This window comes from Onychomys torridus, chromosome 6, assembly GCF_903995425.1.
Source record: "Onychomys torridus chromosome 6, mOncTor1.1, whole genome shotgun sequence".
Lineage (NCBI taxonomy): Eukaryota > Metazoa > Chordata > Mammalia > Rodentia > Cricetidae > Onychomys > Onychomys torridus.
The window spans coordinates 38,280,450-38,293,498 of record NC_050448.1 but is presented as its reverse complement, the minus strand read 5'-3'; the positions used below and the strand labels follow the sequence as shown (position 1 = coordinate 38,293,498).

The window sequence follows — 13,049 nt, the reverse complement described above, 5'->3', positions numbered from 1 at the left end:
CAACTGAATTTCAAATTCCACAGTTACAACCCCCCCTTCACATTTCCTTATTTTACCGGCATAGTCTGCCACTCACTATGTACAAAACATGCTGCCATGCACCAGCAACATAAACAAGATATGTCTGTAACCTAAGAAACACACTGTCCCCCACAATTATGGACTAGATACAAGTACAGATGAGAGCTGTAATTCATGTCTGGTGTTCCAAGATTGCACATTTGTTTATCTTACAATTATCTCAACTACTTAATGCCCTAAATACTAGGCTAGTAACATGAAGATTAAGAATATTATCTCCCGGGGCCTGGAGAGATGGCTCAGAGGTTAAGAGCACCGACTGCTCTTCCAGAGGTCCTGAGTTCAATTCCCAGCACCCACATTGTGGCTCACAACCATCTGTAATGAGATCTGGTACCCTCTTCTGTATACGTAAAAAATAAGTAAAATTAAAAAAAAAAAAAAAAGAACATTCTCTCTCTTCTGAAGGAGACACAACAGCCAGAGATGAGCCTTGTGACAAGAGAAAGGCACAGAACATGAACGCATGCACACACACACACACACACACACACACACACACACACACAAGGAACCCCACAATCCACCCACCACAGCTCAGTGTGGGACAGTAAAACTTCTTAAAGAAAATGGCATCCAAATGATGATCTCAATAATGAAGAGAAGCCTGCCAGCTATGAAGGCGGCAATCGATTTTCTACACAAATAGAAGTCTGTGTGAAGATCAACTGGATGGAGGAAAAACACAAAACAAGCAAACAAAGACTAAAAAGAAGTAGACAGATCCTGGCTGCACAGCCGAGGTGGAGGATGCCAATCAGGCCAAGGGGGACTCTCAGCAACTGGAGGTCAATGAGTCAGGACTCTTGCCAAAGGGCCAGGGCAGAAACCTGAGAGGCTTCCAGCAGGTCTAGATGATTCTCAGGCACACAAAGAAAAGCAAACATGCCCTGTGAGCATGAGATAACCTTCTGAATAAATCTATCCTCTGCTGTCCTACATCAAAGCTTTCCCATTGATTAAAAACAGACAGGGCAACACAAATTTCTGGTACTACCGAGCAGAGTGCTGCTCAATATCTACATACTGTGAGCCATAAAATGTAAGTCAGTCTGACTTTTCTTTATTTGTATAAGGAGTGTGTGTGTGGGGGGGGGGGGGTGTACATGAAGGACAGAGTTGCAGAATCAGTTCTTGGCTTCATCATGTAGGTTTCAGGGATCAGGTCAGCAGGTTCGACAGAAAGAATCCTTACCACAGAACCATCTCACTAGCTCTAATTTTGACTGCTTAAATTTTAATTAAAACATAATTATATCATCTCCCCCAATTTCCTATGCTCATCCCTCCTCTCCAATTCAGCTTCGTCTTTAACCACTGTTGTTACGTATACATAAAATTGAATAAACACAAATATGTCCTACTGAGTCCTGTATTTTTCAAAGTAAACTGTGATTAAGATTAACTATACATTTTATTTAATGAACTATTTCTTTTAAAATTGTCATTTCAAGATGTTTTGTAAAAATGGCGACATTTTACTTCCTATTTCATTCTGTCTGCACGATTTGGTGAACACTCTACTCCTACAGAGCACCCTCAGGATGCACAGTTGACATTTAAATCCTAAGAAGCCAGCGCGACTGTGGTGGCGCACACCTTTAATCCCAGTGTTAGGATTCTGCCCCCACGCCAGCTGCACGGCCACACATGCGCAGTTCAGCAGCTAAGCAAGGGGTCTTATGTCTTACGTCATCAGTGGGCACTGGAGGCGTGGTCACACAGTCAGCACGTGGCGCCGCTCTGTAAGCCTACCAGCACCTTAAACAGCTGGACACAGACTCCTCCCCTCTCGCTGTTCTCTCCTCCCCCACTATCTCTATCTCTCTGTGTGATTCTTCCCAGACTGGTTCTTTTGTCTCCCTGCCCCCCAAATAAAGCTCTGATACTAGGTTTTGTCGTGGCTCATGCCTCCGTTTCCACATGGTAATCAACTCCACTTATCATTCTGAAACCAATACCCTGCACTCGGGAGGCAGAGGCAGGTGGATCTCTGTAAGTTCGAGGCCACCCTGAGCTACAGAGTTGAGTTCCAGGACAGGGTCCAAAGCTACATAGAGAAACCCTGTCTCGAAAAAACAAAATCACCAATTGTGGATAAAATATACTGCTTTTACCTAAGTCAGAAGCTCATTTTTTTAGTAAAAGGGGGGGAACCTGTAGGTCCCTGGCCACTACTGTGGGTAACTGTTGCCTTGCTTCCTGACCTTGACCTTGATATCCTCCCTATGCTAATTCCCAGCGAGACTCCACCCTCCTGAATGCTTAAGGGAAGCTCCTTGTCTGTGTATCCAGCATATTGGTCAGTAACAGCTTAGAAGCAAGACTGTAAAACATCAGGAGCAGGGGTGGGGATTTAGCTCAGTGGTAGAGCACTGGCCTAGCAAGCGCAAGGCTCCAGGTTTGATCCTCAGCTTAAAAAAAAAAATCGGAAGTGAACTTCTGCCCACCGGAATTCTCCCATTGTGCTGTAAGCCTGTATTTAAGACTTCCCTCCTTCAATAAACGGCATTCAGCATTAAAAAAAAAAAGAAGAAGAAAAGAAAGAAAGAGAAAAGAAGAAGAAGAAAGAAGAAAAAAGGGGGATCAAGATCATGAATGGGAAACCCACAGAGACAGCTGACCGGTACTAGACTGACAGCCCGGGGAACCTGCATGGGACAGAACTAGGCCCAGTGACTGTGGGTGACAGTTGTGTGGCTTGATCTGTTTGTGGGGTTCCTGGCAGCAGGACCAGGACTTATCCCTGGTGCATGAACTGGCTTTTTGGAGCCCATTCCCTGTGGTGGGATACCTTGCTCAGCCTTGATACAATGGGGAGGGGCTAGGCTCTCCTTCAACTTGGAGGTCTTACCCACTCTGAGGAGTGGATGTGGGTAGAGTGGGAGGGAGGTAAGGAGGTGGGGGAAGGGGGAGGGGAACTGGTGTTGGTATGTAAAATGAAAAAAAAATTTAATAAATAAATGTAAAAAGAAAGAAAAAAATACTGCTTTTATAGTTACTACTTTTCAAGCCTATATTCAAACTAGTATTTCCTCAGACTCCAGAAGAAAGCATTATGTGGGAGAAAAATGCTACTCTCTGTGCTAATGAGGACTCATCACATGCTCAGTTACTCTTTCCAGTGGAAGGAAGATAAAAACTCCACAAGAGGGAGTAAATGGTTCAAAATCATGGTGGGTTTCACTATATTCATGTTCCTCCACTTTATTAGCTATCAGTCACAAATGACCTGAAGGCTAGAAATTGTCTTTTAAGTAACTAGTCTGCTTCTCTATCCAGATCTTTGTCTCCAGAAGTTACAAGATGGCCAATTCAACCACCACAGAACCTCCAAACCAGCCCTGCTCCCGGAACACCCTGATCACGCAGCAGATCATTCCTGTGTTGTACTGTGTGGTCTTCATCACAGGAATCCTCCTCAATGGAGTATCAGGATGGGTATTCTTTTATGTGCCCAGCTCGAAGAGTTTTATCATCTATCTCAAGAACATAGTTGTGGCTGACTTTCTGATGGGCCTGACTTTCCCTTTCAAAGTCCTTGGTGACTCAGGCCTCGGTCCCTGGCAGGTGAACGTGTTTGTATGTAGGGTCTCTGCCGTGATCTTCTATGTGAATATGTACGTTAGCATCGTGTTCTTTGGGCTCATCAGCTTTGACAGGTATTATAAAATTGTAAAGCCCCTTTTGACTTCTATTGTCCAGTCAGTGAACTACAGCAAACTGCTCTCTGTGGTTGTGTGGATGCTCATGCTTCTCCTCGCTGTCCCAAACATCATCCTGACAAACCAGAGTGTCAAGGAGATTACGAAAGTACAGTGTATGGAACTCAAAAATGAGCTGGGACGGAAGTGGCACAAAGCATCTAACTATGTCTTCGTGAGCATTTTCTGGGTCGTGTTTCTTCTACTAATCATCTTCTACACCGCCATCACGAGGAAAATCTTCAAGTCTCACCTTAAGTCCAGAAAAAATTCCATCTCGGTCAAAAGGAAGTCTAGCCGCAATATATTCAGCATCGTGCTTGTATTTGTGGTCTGCTTTGTACCTTACCACATTGCCAGAATCCCTTACACCAAGAGTCAGACGGAGGCTCATTACAGCTGCCAGTCAAAGGAAACCCTGCTCTACGTGAAGGAGTTCACTCTGCTGCTCTCTGCTGCAAATGTGTGTCTGGACCCCGTTATTTATTTCTTCTTATGCCAGCCATTTAGAGAAGTCTTAAATAAGAAGTTACACATCTCATTAAAGGTCCAGAATGACCTAGACACTTCCAAAACTAAGAGGGGAAATACAGTCCAAGAAAGCACAGACACTTTGTGAATTACCATGCCCTTCCAAGTACTGTCTATGTTGTTACCTGATAATTAAGAAGTATAAATAAAATGCATGCTTATGATGATAAGTAACTTATCTAGCAGTATTATTCAACAGTAAGAATGAAGTTCAAAATAATTAGTGCAATAAGTTTCCACATAAAAAGAAAGTCTGCACATACCACAATTTTTTAGAAATGGAATGAATGGAGGACTGTCATGTGGTTTCCAGCCTATGAGTTACCAAACTAAACCCTTCTCTGCTATTAACTTGCTTCTTAGAAGACACCCAGTCTTTCAGGTGTGCCTCCTAAATATTTTTCTATTAATGCTCATATCTACTTCATGTTTTACAGTCTGTATGTACCAATAAACAAGTTGTCTTCAAAACCATCAGGGATTTTTTGTATTAGTAATCAATGTATGAAGGGACACCCCCAGATTTCCTCACAACCACACGCGGGTCAGTATAATATGCTTAGTCACACTTCAGTGCAAGGAGGGTGGTTACACAGAAAATGGGAACATTCTACTAGTCTCTGACTTTCCCAAATCAGTATTTCGTATGCTCTAAGTCTTAGTAAAACTTTTGACGGAATGCAGCCAAAACTGAAACAGAAGGTTTCTGGGCTCTCCTAGGCATCATTTCCCACTTTCCTCTGAGCTCCACACTTCCAGTGATCAGTCAAGAAACTCTCAAAAAGAACATAGCTCACTTGTATGTGTTTGGCTACATGCACGTGGGGACTGGGAAGGGGCTGTGTTTATTATCCTTCATAACCCCCACAGCCAGGGCAGATTCCCCCACTAGGCTATTGGAGCCAGTGTGAGAGAGGAAGAAAGGCACTAAGTAAGGCTTGGGTCATGTGGGCTGTCTCTCCATCCTCTTGTCCCCACAACATAGTAAACATGATCCTTAGAAAGTCACTTTCCCTGTAGGATCAAGCAATGCCTTTGTAACTACTATGCCACAGCAGACAACTAACAGGAAAGCAAGGTGTTTTAGGAAACAACATGGCAGGCAGATGAGATTAGAAACCACAGCAAAGGAGCAATCACTGCGTGCCAGAACTAGGATTAGGTGCAGGAAAACAACTAGGCAAAGGCAGAGCACTGGCAACGGGGGGTTAACCTGAGCACGCTTCAGACACCACTGTAGCTAAAGAGGCCACAGGGGACACTATAGGGGTGCTTGTGTAGAGGAAGCTACAACAGAGTGGAGGGTGGTGAGCTGAGAGCTACTGCCTCACCAAGAGTCCAGTCTTCTAGCTCTCGCCAACTGCTCCCGCGGTTTTATAGGAAATGTAAAGTCATGGGACTTTTACATTGCGGGGCCTTAAGTCAAATCAATTATTGGTTGGTCACTCTCACCAGCTTTGTGCCACTGCTGCACTAGCATATCTTGCAAGCAGTAAGTACAACAGTATATGGTTGATAAGAGATTTGTGGAAGGTTGGTGTTAACATTCCTCTTTTGAGAGTTTCTACACCAAACATTGGAACACAGAGGTGAAGGCTCTATGTGGGCACCAGCTCAATCTCTCCATGTTCAGTGAGTTGTGTGGGTGTCGTCTTCAGCAATGAGGCCTTGCTGTCAGTTTGTGGAGAACAATCCACAGCCTTGGCAACAGCCTGGGTTGTATTGGGATTACTGTGGGGGCCCTTTGGCCAACAACTCAATTAGATGTAACCCAATCCTGGTAGTAGAGGCTTCATTTGGTGACAAGAGATGGACTCTGTCTTCCCCATTATTTGGCAATTTTGTTTAGAATACCCTCATATATGTAATATTTTAGAAAGTTTCTGTTGTTTCCATACTACCCTCAAATGCCCCTTAATTTTAGCTTTTTAGCTGTCTCTCCCCATATTCCCTCCCACAACCTACTCATCCCCACTTGATCCCCCATTCTATTTCACTTTCTTGACAAGATCTATCTGCTCACTCTAGTCCCTAACTCTACACCTACCCACTATGGTTCTATAGATTATAGCTTGGTTATCATCAACTTAACAGCTAATATCCACATATAAGCAAATACACAGCATTTTTGTCTTTCTGAGTCAGGGATACCTCACTCAGGATGGTTTTTTTTTTTCTAGTTCTTCCATTTGCCTGCAAATTTCATAATGCCATTTTTTAAATGGCTGAGTTATACTTCGCTGTGTAAAGCAAACGAAGAAACATCTGTGGCTAGAACATGATATGTCAGTAGCCATCCTGCAACATCTAGAATGCAGAAATCTAGTAAAGGGTGTTTGAAAACAGCCCAGAAGAACCAAAAGTCCCCATTCATTAAAATATCTCTGTATTGTTTACCTGAATAAAGTTCCCATTTCTATGCTTAACTAATTCAAATACCTAGGCCAACATGTTTTGAAGTGTTTTTTGTGAAAGGAATAACTGGGGTAGGAATATGTATCACAGAGCATTCACAATGAAGTATACCAAAATGACAGAGGGTCCAGTAAGGGGCATAAACCAAGAAGATGCTCCATAAAGTGCCCCTAGTAGCATTCACCTGCTGAGTCACCTCCTCAGACTTCACCCTCTTTTCTTAGCAACAGAAGGAAACATTTTCTTTTGAGAAAGCCACTTTTTATGTTGTGAGCCATATAGCTAGCAGAGGTCAATTAGCATTAGGTAATTAAGTAGCCAGTCTGAATTAATAATTAAGTAGCAGTCACAAATGGGATGGAACAAGATTCAAACTGACCCAGAGAAAGCAAACCTAAGTAAGGTTCATCCTCAAGAAACCTTCTGGAAGGGGATGCTATAAAGATGTAAACTCCAGATGTGCAAGAACTCCAATGAATCAAGGCTCATAACCACGGAAGGCAGACAAAAACCAGTTCAAATCTAATCCTGGTTTTACAGTGAATGCCTACGTCAGCCCCCCACCTGGAGCCACAGCCACAGCTTTGGCCACTAGGGTATGTCAACTAGTAAACTTGTTACAAAAACATCTAACATGGTTGTCCAGTGCCAAAAGATGAGCCCTGAAAACATACACACAGATAACATTTATAGGGACTGAGCAGGTTCTATTTAGTGCTATCTATGTTATTGATTAATGACAAAGCCAGGCGGCAGTGGCACACGCCTTTAATCCCAGCACTCGAGAGGCAGAGCCAAGCGAATATCTGTGAGTTCGAGGCCAGCCTGGTTTACAGCATGAGATCCAGGACAGGCACCAAAACTACACAGAGAAACCCCATCTTGAAAAAATACAGGAAAACACACACACACACACACACACACACACACACAAATTAGTGACAAAAGACACCATGAATTTGAAGATCAGGAAAAGATATGTGGCAGTGGTTCTCAACCTTCCTAATGCTGCAGCCCTTTAATACAGTTCCTCATGTTGTGCTGACCCTCAACCATAACATTATTTTTGTTGCTACTTCACAACTGTAATTGTGCTACTTTTATGAATCATAATGTAAACATCTGATACTCACACATCTGATATGCCACCCCTGTGAAAGGGCCATGTGACCCTCCAAGGGTCACTACCCACAGATTGAGAAACATTGGTATATGGGGTTTTGAGGGAAAGGGAAAATATAATTATAATTTCAAAAAAAATTAAAGAGATACTATGCAAATTACAAACAGATTATCACACCTCCCCACTTCCCAAAAATGGCATGGGTTTTCTTTTAGGTGAGCATATATGTGAGCATCTGTTTGTTACTACGATTGTGCAATCATCAATGAAAAGTCACTATTTCCTTTAGGTCAGCTATTTGCTGCTACAGTCCAATGGCATGTGGATTATAATTTTAAAAATGTACATCCCTGCAAAAGAACCATTAAAAAAAAACTTGCTAATAAGCAAACACACTGATACACATTGTATTCTAAACACTCAGAAAGTGAAGGAAGCAGAGTGATCAGGAATTCAAGGCCAGCCTCTGCTCTGGGTTTGGGGAGAGACCATGCCTAAAAGAAATAAAATAATAAAGTTGAAAGTGATAGAAAACACCTGATGCTATTGTCTGGATTCTGCATACAGATGCACACTCACCACTCACACTTAAAAAAAAAAAAAATTGACAGATCCAGGTAGAAACTACAAACTCTTTGGGTGTTTTATTCTTTCTTCTTGTATGGCTATGTGTATGTACTGTCTACATGTGATTGTCTTTTGACAGTGTTTACATGGTACCAACCTGGCTTATAAATGAGTGGTCACCTAAATTAAAAGTATCAAATTAGTCTAAATTCCTTTAACTTCAGAGTGTAACTGAAATTTTAAACAGTTCCCACAGGTTAAGTTTGCCACCAGCCCTCGTGTGCCAAGAAAGACACAATAATAGTGAAGGACAGGTCTGAGGGCTCCAGGTATGTCTTTGAGATACTCACACAGCTGTTGGTATAAAATAAATTTCTGGTGAAGGAAGTTAAAGAAAAAAAAAATGTTTGAAGATGAGAAACTATTTAGATGGTAGTTTTGTTCCAAAAGATTTTTCAAAATAGAAATAAAAAGCAGTCAAACAAAACCAGAAAATGTAGTCATGCTACAAAAGATCCAAGCAGCAAGAAAACATATAGACAGAACATATAACGACAGCATCTGATTAAGTTCGCTGTGATTAACATTTACTCAGGTTTCTCTTACAGTCAGACTACTGCTTAGATGCTTATTTCCCATCAGACTGCTCCAGACATAAGGAGGCAGCAGTTCACCCTTCCTTTACAGACTAGGACAATACTGCTTTAGTGATTTTTATTCCTAAACACAGGCAACGCCCCATTTCGTAGAACCCCACTGAGGGCAGTTTTTCCAGTGTCCTGGTTCCCCACAATTGTGCAAACGTTGCCCCTTTAGAATCATCTCTTGGCCCAGAGTTTCTCTGAAATAGCAGGTTGTTATCTGAATAGAAAATGCATTCTTCCTGAGTTAAGGTTACCAATTGGGTCTGTGCTTGTGACTCTCATCATTTCCCCTTGACCTTTTGGACTATCTCTGTTTTATATCTGTTGTAGAGAACCCTAAAAGGCAAATTTAAAAGCTGAAGATAAGACCCTGTTGCTGAAGACACCATATACTTGGGATACAGAACTTGGAATGATCCGGCTAGAACTGACCTTCTGGAAGCCTCCTTCCCACAGACTGGCTCTCATATCATCAGAGGAGGTAATCCATAGTCCTTCCTAAAGCTCACAAACCACAATAATGACTGGATGAGCAAGATATCCATAACAGTGCAATACTGATATTTTTATCTTAGAGAAAAACAACAGCTGTCTAAACTTAAGTCCCTCATAGTAGGAAGGAATTTATGCCTGCTGTTGTAAACCTAGCCAACAACTGCCCATGGCTGGAGAGGTCATACACCCTAATGGAAAAACATCACTCCCCTACACTAACGAAATTTCTAACTGTGTTCTAAATACTTATCCCAAAACCCACAGATAAATATAGTTCTTAGGCCACTGTCAAAGAAGCTATTTACTTACTTTTTTTTCTTTCAACAGACAGAGAATACTACACAGATCCACCCACAGCTGGTGAAAATGCAAAGAATAACTATCTGTGCCATGCCCAGCCACACCTCAGACATCTGCAATGAACACCTTGGAAGGACTATAGGACCTCAGGACCAGCATGCCTGCTGCTAAATAGTACCCCCTAGATTTGACAGGAGACGGACACCTAGGAACTCTAAACAGTATGGTTGTTTAAATAAGACCAACATATTAACCTCACCAGCTGACATGCAAGTGTGGATAAGGGAAATCCACAAGGTCCTACCCCAGGATGAAGACCTACAGGTTCAACGGCCGCTGAGAGAGAGAATCACTTTTGTCCAGGGACATGCTCACACATAAATTGTTCAATTCCAAGTGATCAGACCTGGACATGTGTACACCCAGGCAAAGCCAGACTCAGTAGGTTGTATATACATATGTATATATATGCAACAATAATTTAAAATAAGAGGCTGTGACTTTGAAAGGGAAGAAGAACATAATAGAAGTTATGGAAGAAGCAGAAATGATACAGAGGGCTCACATACACATTTATCAAAATTTTTAATTTAAAAATACTGTTATCTGGCAATTGTGTTGAATAATTTTTTTTGAATGATGCTATGGATAGCAAAGAGGGCCACAAATCAACCTGTGGGGAAAAATAGCATTTTATACATCTAAAACATACATGAAAACAACTAAAATATCATTCCTTAAATAAAAGTGTTGTCATGACCAAGATAAGGGGAAAATACCTTTACCTCATTTCTTCCCACTTGGGTTTCTGAAACAGTGGGTTGGTTAGTGATGACATGCATTTTCCTGGAACATTAACAAAATACAACCTGAAAAATATTTAGCTTCCATGAGACAGGAGGAGTTTCAGCAACTGAGATGAAACTTGTGCATTAAAACTTAATATCAAAGCTGGGCGATGGTGGCACACACCTGTAATCCCAGCACTTGGGAGGCAGAGACAGGCGGATCTCTGTGAGTTCGAGGACTCGCAGAGCTAGTCGAGGACAGGCTCCAAAGGCTTCAAGAGAAACCCTGTCTTGAAAAAAAAAAAAAAACACCTTAATATCTAGAGTTCTAGAAGGGAGAAGAGCAGAATACAGGTGGGAAACTGAAAGGGGGAAGGGAGGCAGGGGGGACATAAACAAAACAGAGAAAGGGAAAGAAGGGGGAGTGATACTTAACACTAAGAGTGTTTTCTTAAAGTCATAGGCAAACATTATTTTATGTCCATTTAAACATACCTATATACTACACATGAATGTGCATGTATATATACATAAACACTCATACAGTTTGAATGAAGTTATAGCACTTGGGGTGATAATGGCTCCCCCAAGAGCCACAGACTACCGCAGTGCCCAGCGAGGGGACCCTGCCCTCTAACCGTTTGTTAGGGGACAGAAATGCCCCAAACAATACAGGTTATTGCTTTTGCCCTTGGTTGTCTCCCAGAACTTGAATATCAGAGTCTATTGCTGAAGACGCCACACACTTAAGAAGCAGGAGCTGGAGGACTGAGCTGGCACTGACCCAGAAGCCTCCCCGGACTCTCAAGTACGCTAAGACACTGGGCAAGCTGCCACGGGATACGAGCAACCAGTGGTCCTCCTAGGCTGTGATACCTACAGACCACAACTTGGCCAGCAAGGCAAGAGATCCCCAAGAGTGAAATGTGGCACTGAGATCTGAGAGGTGTTTGAAAAAGGCTTTCTAATGGGATTTAAGGCTAATTCAGTAGGAGGAAACCATGCCTGCCAGCTGTGCCCAGGTGGTGAGGCCATGGACTCTAGAGAACCTACTACCGCTACTTCTCACACCAGTGCAATTCCTAACTGCATTCTAAATACTTACCCTGCAGCTCAGAGGTAAGTGCCATTCCCACCCCTCATCAAAGAGGCTTCTTTTCCCAGCAGATAGAGACCTTACTAGAGAAATCGCCAGTCGGTCAAAATGCGAAGAGTTAGCAGACAGTGGGGTGTGCAGCCCCAGTTGATATATCTACAGTACAACCCCTAACCTTAGGCTCAGGGACCATGTCAGAAGAGGAGCTGGAAAGATTATAAGCACCAAAGGACCAGGACATTTGCTAGGAGACAGTGTCATCAGTATACCACAAGGAAGCTGTAGTCACAATGATACCACCAGGTGTCACGCCAGTGTGGATGGAGGAAGTATCACAAGGCCCCATCACCAGATGCAGAAATACAGGCCATTAATGACTGCTTCAAGAGGAAGAATCGGTGTTCTCAAGGGATGAGCCTCCCGATGAATTATGTAATCCAAAGCAATTGGCCCTAAATATATAGTTACAAGCAACACCAAATGGATTCAGCAGGCTTTATTTATATATACACATGGGTATAAAATAATTATTAAAAGAAGAAGTCGTGCATTTGAGATGACTGTGGGACACAGGAGGAGTCAGAGTAGGGAGACAGAGGGACTGAAATGATATAGATATAGACCCTGTGTATGAAATATTCAAAATTGAAAAGTTACTGAGGGTAAGAGAGGAAAAATATTCTCCAACAACTCAGTCACAATTTATTCTCAAAATGAGAATGCAGATGTACTGGTAATCCCAAACTCAGAGAGCAAAGGTAAAAGCATCTGGGACTTCCAGCCAGCCTGTCTATGTAATGAGACTATGTCTCAAAACAAAACAAAACATGAAAAATAAAATCTGGTTTCACTATAACAAAATGAGTTCCTGCCAGGCAATGGTGACACATACCTGTAATCTTAGCAGTGGAGAGGCTCAGGCAGGGGGATTCCTGTGAGTCTGAGGCCACCCTGGGTTTATGTGGGTGATCCTATCTCATAAACACAAAAACCAAACAGATCAGTCCATGCTGCTCCTGGAATGAGGTGCAGAGACAAAGGACCAAGGCACATTAGCTTGCTCACATTTGGCAACCCAAACATAAACAGTAGTCTTCGAATTTTAGCAACAGTTAGTTGCTTGTACTTTTCGGTCATCTAAACCTAAAGTAAAGCGGAAGTAAACAGATATAAAACACCTACCCAAAATGAAGAACTTCACCATAAATAGTTCATCCCAATTTTTCTTCAGAGCTCACTAAAATACTCACTACCCAATTTGCAACCAAATCCACCTCTAAATTCTCTTCACCTCACACTTACGCC

At 42.3% G+C, this 13,049-nt stretch overlaps 2 protein-coding genes across 17 annotated transcripts in view; one reads left to right on the top strand and one right to left on the bottom strand.

Moving 5' to 3' along the window:
- P2ry14 (purinergic receptor P2Y14) overlaps nt 1-10,622 on the top strand; it is a 54,648-nt gene extending 44,026 nt beyond the window's left edge. For 4 of the 6 annotated variants that reach the window (XM_036191140.1, XM_036191142.1, XM_036191139.1 and 1 more), the window contains one exon: nt 3,364-4,759. In XM_036191140.1, the coding sequence (XP_036047033.1) occupies nt 3,388-4,404 (1,017 nt within the window). In that variant the 5' untranslated portion in view covers nt 3,364-3,387 and the 3' untranslated portion in view covers nt 4,405-4,759. Of the gene's footprint in view, nt 1-3,363; nt 4,760-9,395; nt 9,547-9,887 lie in introns of those variants that run through there. The other 2 variants (XR_004945281.1, XR_004945280.1) reach the window with 1 other exon arrangement.
- Med12l (mediator complex subunit 12L) overlaps nt 1-13,049 on the bottom strand; it is a 340,622-nt gene that overhangs the window by 208,400 nt on the left and 119,173 nt on the right. The window lies entirely within an intron of this gene.